This window comes from Camellia sinensis, chromosome 10 (genome assembly GCF_055761805.1).
Source record: "Camellia sinensis isolate YWXY chromosome 10, ASM5576180v1, whole genome shotgun sequence".
In the NCBI taxonomy this organism is placed as follows: Eukaryota; Viridiplantae; Streptophyta; class Magnoliopsida; order Ericales; family Theaceae; genus Camellia; species Camellia sinensis.
The window spans coordinates 7,958,976-7,973,080 of record NC_138970.1 but is presented as its reverse complement, the minus strand read 5'-3'; the positions used below and the strand labels follow the sequence as shown (position 1 = coordinate 7,973,080).

At 31.3% G+C, this 14,105-nt stretch overlaps 1 protein-coding gene across 1 annotated transcript; it reads right to left on the bottom strand.

Moving 5' to 3' along the window:
- Window positions 1–1,356: 1,356 nt before the first annotated feature.
- LOC114320500 (polygalacturonase-like) lies at window positions 1,357–6,936 on the bottom strand. Its single transcript, XM_028267565.2, has 9 exons — window positions 6,598–6,936; window positions 5,400–5,525; window positions 5,132–5,299; window positions 4,970–4,990; window positions 3,681–3,888; window positions 2,968–3,049; window positions 2,769–2,877; window positions 1,862–1,978; window positions 1,357–1,705 (listed from the first exon to the last, which is right to left on the bottom strand). Exons 1-9 carry the CDS (start codon window positions 6,895–6,897, stop codon window positions 1,502–1,504), a joined length of 1,335 nt encoding a protein of 444 aa, XP_028123366.2. The 5' UTR covers window positions 6,898–6,936; the 3' UTR covers window positions 1,357–1,501.
- Window positions 6,937–14,105: the final 7,169 nt, after the last annotated feature.

Below are 14,105 nucleotides of genomic sequence, written 5' to 3'. Positions count from 1 at the left end.
ATTGAAATTTAATTCACATAGCAGTTAGTTTTTCTTCAATAATTTATTAGTCGTATGAATAAAAAAATAATATTGTCATCTATTTTCAATTAAAATGTATGTTTATTTTTATTTATTTCTTTGTCTGCCTACCATATGTATTAGTTTCAGTCGGTTCAACTATATCACAAGAGAGGTCAATGCAATTCTCTTAGAATTGTGAGACTAATTGTATTCTTCCAAAATCTCAATGGAGGTGAGTATAATTTATCCAAAAATAATTGAAAATTTATTGGGGGTTAAAAGAAAGAAGTCCCATAAAATACTTGCATCAATGAAACAATTATTCATTAGAAAGAGTGAGAAGTGGATTCATCATACAACAATGCTTATTTAATATTTGAAATTACAATCAATCTTGTTTTTTAGTAAACAAATATATATAACAATTTTTTTTACATTCCAATAGTATGCACACCAATTCCTAGCCACCATGATGAACAATTAATAAAGCCAGCTGCTCCTCCATGCAATTATTGCATAGAAACCTGAAATAATAATAACCAACAAATATAATTTTGTTAAACAAAATACAGTTGTAGTAACTTCATACACAATTGCTCCAAGTTTATATTTTATTTGGAAAATGATATCTGTCACCGGATGAATATTTATTTTGATTTTCAGCATTTTATTTTACTTTCTATACTTTTTTCCAAACAATAAATACCTCATTTATGTGTACGATCCATCATATTTCTTCTATATCAATATCATTTGTTTTTTTATTTTTTTGTTTTTTTTTTTACATCTTTGAATTATATGTCAACATATTTTTTGCTTTTATTAATTGCTTAATTATTATCTCTAAATTATGAATCCATGCAGGAGGTGATACAACAAGGTCATTAAAAATCAATGATATGTAGCATTTCTCTAAAAAATAATATAGGACCAATCATGCCACACAAAAAGCCACGTAGAAGGTGAAGAGTTTAAGTAAAATATTCTGGTGAAATATAACAACTGCTATTTGTGATATCTGTGATATGAATCAAATCAATTAAATGGCAAAGGTGCACAATTAGTTTTGGTCAATAATATTATGATAGAAAAATTATATTAAAAATCAACACAAAATGATGTTGCAAATTTTTATTTTTTTTTTAAATGTCACTATCATGATAATAAATGTGATCACATCATTCTGATAATAAAATTTATATAATAAACTAAGAATAAAAATTTTCATAATCATATAATGATGTAAAGTTGCACCATTGCACTATCTATGGCATAACAAAGGATATAGAACAAATTACTGACCCATTCTTACCTCATGAGACTTCTTGCATTATCCATTGCTGCAAATTCCACTTTGAATTTGAAGAACTTGAACTAATAATAAAGAATAAACAAATTAATATTGTCATCTTTATTGTATTATATGCTGCTAGATGACTGATGAATATGGCATTGTTGTATAATATATATATATATATATATATATATCTTCTTCTAATCAAGGGCATTGTGGCGAAACAACCCCGCTTTTACTGAGTTTGACATTGTTGCATGAAGCTTTTCCTGGTGTGATGTTCACATCTTGCAACACAATCCCCTGACATGGATAGTTCTTACTGCAATTGAATGTTATGGCAATGCTGGAGGCACTCGTTCCTTTGATGTTCTGGTATACCACATTTTTCACTTGAACAGCCGAACTCTGTGATAAAAAATGAAAGCAAATAAGAATTGATTTTGTGTATATATAGAATAGTATTATCAACGATACTATTGTAGATCATCAATTGATATAATAGTATCAACTAATATAACAATATCGAAATTTTAAAATTCCAATATGGTATGATCTTTTTACCTGTCCAGCACATGGTTTATCTTGGTCACAGTACTTTTGGTCTATGATAATGGGGTTGGCCACATTATTCATTTCCACATTTTGAAATTTAATGTTGCTTGCACTTCCAGATCCCCCCTGTGTATTAAAATATGTAAAATATTTTATTTTTCTAAAATTTTTACTAAGAATTATTCACAAAAACAATGTGACAATGGCAACATTTTAAATTAAGAAATATTTTGATGATTTTTTGTTTGAAATAATTGGTTCACAACTTTGTCACACCAGTATATATATATATTTATATATATATTCAATTGTATGCATGATCTAACAGTTTGTGAATAGAGGACTTTCATAATAGAGGCAATTTGCTAGATTTGAGGATAAGTGATCGTATTTTTTATTTTTTAAAATCATTTTCTATTACTGGCTACATGGCAAAAAAAATTTAAAAATATATTTCCAAAAAAACGGAACCTATCTTGAGCATGAAGGAGGCAATGAATATGATATAAAAAGATGAAAACAAAAATCCAAGTCGAGCCTGCCATAATTCTATCAAAATAATCAGTGCTCAAATGTACATTAATTTATTCCATATATTAGAACTAGAAATAAATGAGACAATGAAAATGAGAGTTTGACATTACGTACATGCATGCATGCATGCTTACGTGTAAATATTGAAAGATTGAGTCCATGCATATTATTGTTCCGTTTGGAAATTGAACATTGTAGTAAAAAATTTTAAAAAATCATTAAAAAATTAAAAAAGCTAAAAAAGTATAAAAGAAAAGTGAAAGATTTTTTCTCATTCTCTCTACTTTTCACACTATTTTTTTTTATAAAAATTTAAAAAGTTATTTTCAAATACTCCATATTTTAGCTAAAAGCAAAAAATCATTTTCCAAATGAATCCTACCTGCCAGGTCTTGATCCGGACTCCATTGGTAGTACCAGAAAGCTTAGCTCCATTCACCACCACATCTGATACATGCTCTTCTGATTTCCCTGATCCTAAGCTTCCAATACTGATATTATTTCCAAAACGAAAGCATTCAATTATATAGAACAAAAAAAAAACAAAAAACACAAACAAGAGCAACAGTTGAAATGGAGACCTGATTCCATGCCCTGGTCCACAGGTTATGTCTGTGGCCTGCACCTTCTGTGACCCACTTACTATTGATATACAATCATCACCTTCAATTTTGTAAAATGAAAAATGTATAAGTTAAAGTTGAATTGCCAACCATCAATTCATTTATTATTGAAGAGATCAATAATTTTATTATTTATAATCTCTATACGATCTCTACTTGAGAACAAACTTTCTCTCATAAGTAGATTAAATAAGTGATAATCAACTCATATAAAATCTTAGACTTTATTTTACTCGACTTTTAAGAGACTTATCCTTTTGATTTATTTATAAACTTTTTCCAATTCTGTGTCAAAATTCTTACTTTTTAGACTAGATGACCCTAAACTTTAAAAAAGATTAAAAAAATAAAAATTGAATTATTTTTAGAAAAAGTCTAGTAAAGACGAAAATAAGCTGAATTTTATAATAATAATAATAAACCCTTAAAGAGTTAGCTTTGTTTTTGTCTTTTTTGATTTCTTTTATATTTTTTTTCAAAATTTGACAATAGGTTGACAAATAAAATTCACTAAAGACAAAAACAAATCATAAAAATAAGCAAATTTATAAATTAAAAAAAAAACTCTTAAACTATTAGAGAGAATATAACTTTTTATTTATATTCTCAACACAGTTAGTTGATAATTTGTGCTATTATATTTTTTTTTATTATGATATAAATATGCATACCCGTGCCTATAATGCAACTTGAAATCTGGATGTTTTGGGTGTTGGTGACATGAATTCCGTCAGTGTTAGGGCTCTTCTCTGGTGAAGACACCACAAGATTGGATGCTTGAACATTCACGCACCCCTCGAATGAAACATGAATTTGCTGTGCATTTTTTATCTTCAGGTTGTTCACTTTGATATTTTTTGAGTTGTAGAAAGTTAATGCCTGCCAAAAACAAAAATTTTCACAATATTTCAAGATTCATTGAAGATGTTTTCACCTACATTTCTCAAAACTAGATAAATTTGTAGCTGCTAAAAAATATAAAAAATGATGTGATGGTGGCATTTTTGTAATTTAGGCCTCGTTTGGGGACTTATCTTTTTAGCCAAAAAGCTAAAAAGTTACCTTTCTAGTAAAAAAGCCAACAACTCATACCAAAAAGTCAAAAATTCTCTTTTCTCTCTACTTTTTACACGTCTTTTCGTAATTAGCCAAAAAGTCATCCCAAACATATAAGTTTTTTTACTTACTTTTTTAACCAAATAGCCAAAAAGTTACTAAATTAGCATGTTCCCAAACGAGGTAGAAAGTATTGTTCTAAAAGGATAAATCTCAGTGCAATTGCATCATTCTGTATGTAAATTTTATTTGGTCTTTTTTTCTGTTCTTTTTTTTTTTTTGCATTACTTTTTTTTCATCAGTGACAAAGAAGTTTATATACAAAATTTTCAAGTAACAAAAAATAAATAAATTGATGGCATAGTGAAGGAAAACACAAATTAGTTAGACAAAAATAACTATTATTTCTACTCTCCTAAAAGATAAAACTATATGAAAATGATGAGTATTTTTTTTCACTTTTTTCACCAAATTAACTTCTAAAATTTTAGAATTTTTTTTTTTATAAAAATAGATTATAAAAACCAAACTAAACAGAGTCAAAGGTTCACAATTTTAATGATGAAAATTACTCTATTTAGACACAAGTACTTTAATCTCTTTTTTTTTTTTTTTATCGGCAAAACAAAGATTCATTGATAAAAATAATATAAACAACACATATAAGATAGTAGCAGCTGGAATAGCAAAAAGTACTTCAATCTTATTTGAGTCTAAGTCAAATGCTTAGTTTCACTCTAAATCAAAAAATGCAATATTCATAAAGAATTATATACACAAAAATGATTACATTTTTATAATATAAATCAAAACAATGGTTTGTTTATTTATTTCCAATGAAAGAATATAACTTAAAAACATTATTCCATATATGTTAATTAATGAGGATTTGAATTCAACATACCGTTGGGGCGTTGGTGCAAGCCTGCAAATCAATGAAAAATACAAAAATAATTAGTGAATCATTGATCGTAGCAATAAAAACCCGTATAAAAAATTTTAGAAGGAAAACATAAATATGAGGAGAGAAATTGAAAATGGTAATTAATTAATAAAAAGGGCTTACAAGAGCTTTATTGATCTTGCAAGAATTTTGCCACCATATCATGCCATTGCCATTGATGGTTCCACCACCTTCAACTACTAAGTTTTGAACATTATCAAACAAAAGCCAGTGTCTCCTATCGCTGTTGTAGTCGCTTCGAGAACCAGATGCTTCAATTGTTCCAGAAATCTGATATAATCATATATACAAAATTGTACAGTTATTATTATTTTTAGATATGCAATAAATTTGTAATCAAATCTCTCTCTCTCTCTCTCATAAAACTTACCTGCATTGTAAGCACAGATTTACAAGGGCCTGTGAAGGTGATTGGCTTAAGAAGATAACTTTTCTGGGCAACCAAAAGAACAGCACCTGCAGATGAACAAGCTTCACTCCAAGCCTTCTTGAATGCCTGAAGAATACACAAAGAGATAACCAAATTACAGACTCGTTAGGAAATTGATTTTTTACGAAAATACATGAAAAAAAAAAAAAAATGAAATGAGATTTTGACTAATTTTTCATGTTAGCAAACAAAGTCAAATGTTAAACTCACATTACGCAATAACATGCATTTTAAAATTTGAGAAACTTTTTGTTGTTTTTATTTTATATTTTTAGTGAACTTTTTCTAAAATATTGTCAGTTTTCCCCCCCCCTCCTTTTAGGTCTTACAGAGTAGAAGACCATAAAGATTAAAAATAAAAAAAAAAGGACCACATTGTTAAAAAAAAAAATTCCAAAAAAACACCAAAAAAGTAAATTTTCTTGACTTTTTTGTACTTTTCAAGTATAGAAAAACCTAATAAGTATAAAATATATAAAAAAAAATAAAAAGGAGGCAATTTTTAAAAAATTTAATTGAAAAAAAAAATTGTTAGAAAATGTGGCTAATTTTTTTTTTTTTTTTTTTTGTGTGTGGATAATCTATAGTATCTCGTGCCCAACCCAATCTAATTAGGCATGAGTTATCTTGTATCTAGACAATCGAAAATTAAAAAAATTATTGCCAAACAACTACAATTCAAATTCATTTGACTACTACTTTATATTTACAAAATTGATAAAAATTTTGACCACCATTTCATATTTACAAAATTGATAAAAAAAAATTTGACCACTATTTCATATTTACAAAATTGATAAAATTGATCAAAAATTGAAATTTTTAGATCAAATTTATTCAATATCACCAATATTATATCAAGTTTAAATTTTCACTATATACATTAAATTTTTGACACTTTTTTTTTTTAATCAGCAAACAAAAGAAGATTATATATAATGAACATAAATACATAAAGATTATATATAAATTTTTTGACACTTTAATAAGTATTTTTTTGAATACATAAAATTTTGGTACCTTAATGACCACATATAGAAAACCATCAACCATGCATGCATAACCCTTTAAAATGAAAATAATTATGCAAAGAACAAATCTAAAACCCTAAAACTAATATTGGGTGTTAAGAGGGTACCTCAGTGGTATCACTTCCGTCACCTTTAGCTCCAAAAGCATCCACACTAACTGTTTTAGCTGAAGCTAAAACCCTACCCTCTTTACCAATACCATTTTCATGGTTGATAGAGCTCTCAAATTCATTTTTGTCTTCAATGGTGGTGCTGATATATGAAGGGTCTGCTTGAAACCCATAACCATAAGCTTGAACATGATTATTATGATGTGGGTCCCCATGAAGAGAGGTAAAATGACCTGAAACCAAATAGAGAAAGATGATAGATACAGAAATAGATAGAGATATGCTTTGTAGTGCCATTGTATGGTATAGAATAAGATATATGCTTGTTTTGGAAGATGAATTGTTGTAAGGGTATGAGTTTGTCATGCATGGTGTGTTGCATATTTATAGACGAAAGAAAGAAGAAAAAAAAAGGTGGTGAACGGGGTTGTACTTTGGTAGGGGTCCAGTTTAGTAGTGTTTTACATGACTCCTGTGAGGTATGGGCTAAGGGGCTATATACGGCTATATAGGATGTGAGAGATTTAGACGAAAGGAACTCTATGCGTTGGCTGCTGACTTTTGCCTTATAGATGTGTGTATATATGTATATAACGGTGAGTATAAATGCGATACGTTTGTAATTTCATAACTATATTTTAAAATAATTTGATGATTGAGATGTGATTTGATGAATGATGGACAATTGATAACGAATTTATTGGTTGTGATAATTATTAAGGTCTGGCTTGATAATTGACTACTTTATTTAATTTTTTAATTTTTTACAAAAAAAAAAAAAAAACATATAAGAAAAAATAAAGAGAATGATGATATAATATATGATAACTTTTTGATTAAAAACCTATCATCTTAAACAAGGCCTAAATATGATAGGTGATAAGAGTATAAGTTCAAATGACAACATGCATTCTTAAGATGAAGAACAGTTGCTAAGGCCACAGCTGCAGCAACAAATGCAGCTCTTCAAGACAGGTGTATGCCAGTGTATGGCATAAGGAATATGTTAGAGAGAAGAGGTTCATGTAGTGAGAGAAATGTAGGAGTTGGTTAGATTCAGTTAGTTAGATATAGTTAGTTAAGAGTTTGTTATAACAAACTCTTAACCACTGGTATAAATACTTGTAATCAAGATATTTTGGGATAATAAAATAAATCATTCAGTTTCTTTTCATGGTATTAGAGCCCTGAACTCTCACGGGCACCAAAGTGCTTCAATGGCAAATCCTTGTTCTTCTATCTCTGTTTCTCCATGCATTGCACAGCACCTAAATCTTCTACTTTCAAACTTCAATTCCTTGGTAACTGTAAAATTAGATTCTACAATTTTTTTTTGATTTGGAAGAATCAAGTTCAAAATATCTTACGAGCAACTGATCTTCTTGAGTTTGTTCTTAGATTGGTTTCTTGTCCAATCTCTGAAATCCTTGATTCATCTGGAAAAGCTACAGTCAATCTAGAATTTCTTCAATGGAAGATGATGGATGCATATCTACTCAGTTTCCTCACTGCTACACTATCATCTACTGTATATGCTTCAGTGCTTCAATATCAATGTTGCTTTGAAGTTTGGCTTGCTTTGGAAAAGCGATACACTTCTCTATCTCGTTCGCATATTCATCAATTGAAGAATAAGTTGCAGTCTGTTACGAAAAAAGGTTTCACCATGAGTGAATATCTGACTCAAATCAAAGAGATCTCAAATCAGCTTCGACTTGCTTCATCAATGATTGATGATAAAGATCTTGTGCTCTTAACTTTGAATAGCATACCAAAGGAGTATGATGCTCTCAAAACAACCGTACGTGCTCGAGTGGAATCCATTACAATGGATGATCTGTGTTCACTCTTAAGTTCTGAAGAAATTCATATTGAGAATAAAGCTAAAATTATCACATTTCACAAATCCTCAAGGTTACAGAGGTCGTAGTTAATTTTGTGGTTATAGAGGAGGTCGAAATAGAGGTGAAAGGTTTAATAATAGGCCTAATAGAGGCAGATACGGAAGAAATAACTATCATTCAAACAGTAATGGTTGTCAGATCTGTGGAGGTTATAATCATAGTGCCTTTGATTGTTGGTGGTGAATGGATCCTAATTTTCAACCTCTACATTCAAATCCTTTCTTACAATCCTCTCCTAATGCTGTGTCTCAACCAAGAGCTTATTCAGTCACAAGTGCTCAATCCTCTTCTTCATCTGCTTCTCTCACTCCTTGGTACATTGATTCCACAACCACAAATCACATTACCAATGATCTCACCAATCTTCAACTCTATCAATCATATCAAGGTCAAGATCAGGTCACTGTAGGTAATAGACAAATTGTTCCTATACAGCACATTGGTAAGGGTTTGTTACCAACTCCTCACTACTCTTTGAAACTTAATCATCTTCTTCATATTCCACATATTGCTTCAAATCTACTTTCTGTTCATCAATTAGCCAAAGATAATAATTGTTCAGTTACTTTTGATGCTGATTCATTTTTTATTTAGGACAAACATACAAGCCAAATACTGCATAAAGGATCTAATGTGAATGATCTGTATCACTTTGATGTCTCCACACCTGCATCTTCACCTCAGGCTCATCTCACTCAATCACAAGTTTCATTACCTGTTTGGCATCAACGACTTGGTCATAAATCTCCTTTAAAATTTCATCATGTTGCTAAGCATCTCTCTACTGTTTTTAGGAATAAGGAATACTAGAACTTTGTTTGTACTCCATGTAGTGTTGCTAAGGTCCACTGATTGCCTTTCAAATTGTCAAGTATTACTGTTAAACAACATTTTTCCCTTATTCACAATGATGTGTGGGGACCTTTTAATCCTTCTATTTCTTGTTATAAATACTACTTGTTGTTTGTTGATGATTTTTACCAAATTTACATGGATCTATCCTCTTAATGTGTAAGAGTGCAGTGTTTTCTACTTTCTTACACTTCAAATCTTATGTTGAAACTCAGTTTTCTATTTCATTACAAGTTTTAAGAACAGATAATGAGACTAAATTTGTTAACAATCAAACACATGATTATCTTGTTGCTAATGGTATTCTTCATCATCCTACTTGTCCATATACTCTTGAGCAAAATGGAGTGGCTGAGAGAAAACATCAACACATCACTGAGACTGCTATTGCTTTGTTGTATTAATCATCGGTTCCTCTTCAGTTTTGGTTTGAGGCTATGGCTACTACAGTCTTTCTCATCAATAGATTGCCTAGTTTGTCTCTTGGTCATAAGTCTCTTTTTGAGTTGCTTTTTAAAACCTTACCTGATTATACCTTTCTTAAAGTCTTTGGTTGTCAATGTTTTCCATGGCTTAGGCCTTATGCAGTTCACAAATTGGCTCTAAGGTCTGTCCCTTGTGTGTTCATAGGCTACCACTCTACTGTCAAAGGCTACAGGTGTTTGGATCCTATCTCAGGAAAGATTTTCCTCTCTAGACATGTTACTTTCAATGAAACTTGTTTTCCCTATGCTGCTAATTTGTCCTACTCTTCTAGCTTGTCTACCATTCAATCTTTCTTTCAAATCCCTTCTACTTCTGCTGACCCTATTTCTCATATTCTTCCTAGCTCTTCTCTTATTCCTTCTTTTCCTTCTCCTATTCCCATTCCATCAGTGTCAGTTCCCTCTATATTTGTGCCTTCTATTGACTTACCTACTGTTATTCATGTTTCCTCACCACCATCTACATCTATTTGTCTATCTCCACCTTCTGTCCCTGCAGCTCCTATCAGTCCTCCTCCTGCCTCTCTTATCCCTAGTTCTCCTATTCCTATTCAATCAATTGCTATTCATCTTCCTAAGCTCCTTTATGTGCCTACCCTTAACACACATCCTATGATCACTTGATCCAAAGCCTGTCATCTTACTACTTCCTCTCATCTTGATCCCTCTACTACTGAGCTTACATCTTCTGTTTAGGCTTTCTTTTCTCCTCCATGAATGCAGAATTTTAGGCCCCTCAACAGCAAGGTACCTGGACATTAGTTTCCTTACCTCCTCATAAAACTGCTATAGGCTGCAAGTGGGTTTTTTGAATTAGGAAGAATTCTGATGGTACTATTGCTCGATACAAGGCTAAATTGGTGACCAAAGGTTTTCTTCAGCAAAAATGAGTGGACTATCAAGAAACCTTTAGTCCAGTTGCTAAGAAGCCAACTATCCGAATCTTGTTATGCCTTATGCTGCAACAGAATTAGGTTATTAAGCAATTGGATATCTCTAATGCCCTTTTCCATGGGAAATTAGAAAAAGAAGTCTACATGGTTCAGCCTCAAGGGTTTATCAATGCTGTTTCTCCTACTCATGTTTGCAAACTCCACAAAGCCTTGTATGGCCTTAAACAAGGTCCTCGAGCTTGGTATTCCACATTTTCTACATTCTTACTTATTCAAGGTTTTCATCATAGTCATTCTGACTCCTCTTTGTTCAGCAGACAAACCTCTACCCATCTCACCATATTACTTATCTATGTGCATGATATTTTGGTTATTGGTAGTGACTCTTCTGCCATTGAGTCTTTGATCACTCACATGCATATTGCTTTTTCTATGAAAGAATTAGGCCCTATTTTCTATTTTCTTGGCATTTGAATTCACTCCACCTCTTAGGGTTATTTTCTTTCCCAACAAAAGTATGCTAGTGAATTACTTCATAAGGCTGGTATGGTGGATTGTAAACCTTGCTCTACACCTATGACTATTAAGTCTTCCCTTTCAACTTCGGATGATTTACCTTGTTCTCAGCCTGCTTTCTACAGAAATTTAGTTGGTGGCCTTCAATATTTGACTATCACTAGACCAGATCTTGTTTTGGCTGTTAACTATACCTGCCAGCATATGCAAGCACCTATAGTTGCTCATTTTGCTCTAGTTAAAAGACTGCTCTGTTATGTAAAAGGCATACTCTCTCATGGTCTTCAATTTAGTCCAGGTCTCTTCCATCTTCATGCCTTTACTGATGCCAATTGGGTTGGTGATTCTTTCGATCGCTGGTCCACTTCCGGGTTTTGTGTGTTTTTGGGACCAAATTTAATCTCATGGTTTGCTAAAAAGCAATCTACAGTCTCTCGCTCCTCTACAGAGGTAGAGTACAAGTCCATGGCTTCCACCACTACTGAACTTGTGTGGTTGCAGCAATTGCTTAAGGATCTTTATGTTCACTCTCCTTCTCCTCTTGTCTTATGGTGTGACAACATCTCTACCATGGCCTTAGCTTCAAATCCAATTTTTCACTCTCGCTCGAAGTATATTGAAGTGAACTGTCATTATATTCACGAGCGTTTCCAAACAAATTCAACTTGCTTACATTCTCACTACTGATTAACTCACAGATATCGTTACTAAGCCTTTAACTTCATCTCGCTTTCATTATCTCAAAGACAAACTTCTGGTCCTTCCACGCCTCATCTGTTTATGGGGAAATGATAAGAGTATAAGTTCAAATGACAACATGCAGTCTCAATATGAAGAACAGCTGCCAAGGTCATAGCTGCAGCAACAGATGCAGCTCTCTCAACACAGGTGTATGCTAGTGTATGGCATAAGGAATACATTAGAGAGAAGAGGTTCATGTAGTAAGAGAAATGTAGGAGCTGGTTAGATTCAGTTAGTCAGATATAGTTAGTTAAGAGTTTGTTATAACAAACTCTTAACCACTTGCATAAATACTTGTAATCAAGATATTTTGGGATAATAAAACAAATCATTCAATTTCTTTTCAATAGGCAATATTGAAAAGAAAAAAATAAAATAAAATAGAGAAGAAGTGACATTACGTCAACTTAAGTGTAAATAGAATAGATGAACATACAAGCATGGGTATAGAACTATATAAACACATTTGTTGATTTTGTCTTGATTCTTATCTGGAAAATCAAAGATGGCATGCACATTTGTTGTCAATTTCTTATTTTTATAAAAAAAAAAAATTAACATTTTTTTAAAAGAAAAAAACATGTTTTTCTTGTACTTTTTTTTTAAAGCAAAAACAAAAGCAAAAAATATGTTAGTATGTTTTAGAACCAACAATACTACAAGCCTAAAAATTTGAAGTTTGTCCAGAAAATTTAATGTGCAATTCAAATTTATTTTAGATGTATACCGGTTACGAGTTTAATCTGGACCATATAGCAACTTTCTAGGTAAAATTCTAGACTTGAATTCTCGTCCTTAACTTTTCTTAATCAGAACATTGAAAAACAAAAATTAGTAGATTGGGGGTGGATCCTTTCCTATGAGTTGGATTAAATCTGACTGGCATCCGATTATCTTGAGACCGAAGCCCACAGATGCTATTTAATCCTTATAGTTCTAATTACATCATTTGTATCTTTGAATTTTTTACTTTGTGTTAATTTTGACCAATTGATTCATTGCGAGGTTGGCATCTAATTCGAAATGGTTCAATGATCTAGGTTTGGGACTTAAGAGTTTGCTCCTATGTAAGTCTAAAGTTTGAAATCTCTTAAGCCCTGTTTGTTTACCGGATATAAAGGTTGGATATAGGTGTGTGACGGGACATAATATGAGGTGGGTCTGACATTTTTTTTGTCTCCATATATCTCGTGTTTGGTTGCTCCGAATATGAGAACTCCGGATAGTATATGACACAAAAATGAGCGATATACAATACCACCCCCATGGTATTGTATATCCCTCATCGTCAGGTATAGCTCATCTTTCATCCAAAAGTCAAAAATAATTACTTCTCGTATTCCATCCTATATCCTATCTTAATCAAATAGAGTATAAGTGACCTCACAATATATATAATCCATCTCATATCCTATAACATATTATATTTTATCCTTATCCTTGGGTATTATATATCCTCTTCAAACTCTTATATCCAATAGAGACAATCAAATGGGGCCTTAGTGTTATCAATCCTTGTGTTAGGCTAATCCATACAGAGTTCTACTCTGGTTTTAATTGAGCCTCACGCTAGTGGATGGTGGGATTAGTCTCCTAGGGATTAGTTGAGGTGTGCACAAGCTGACCCAGACACCCTGATTCATAAAAAAAAAAAAAAAAAAAGGGAGACTTACATGCAAGTCTTAATTGGTGAACTTATTATCCAATAGGTCATATGATAATTAATAACATTTTTCACCAAATACTATTAAAAAATATCACTAATTGTTAATTTTCAGCGACAGTTTGAAAATTTTGTCCAAAAAATGTCACTAATTATAAGTTTTAGTGATAATTTTAAAAAAGATATCATAAAAAAGTCACTAGTTTTCAACTTTCAACAACAGTTTGAAAAATTTGTCATGAAAAATGCTACTAATTGTAAGTTTTAGCTACAATTTATAAAAATTGTAAAAAAAAATCATTAATTGTTAATTTTTAACGACATATGCAAAAAAATCGTCACAAAATATTATTTTTGACGACGATTTTACTAAAATTTATTTTCAATAGAACTTAATGGGAATTAAGTCCAACTATTAGGACCTATTGGTAGTTTACTCAAAAAAAGATCT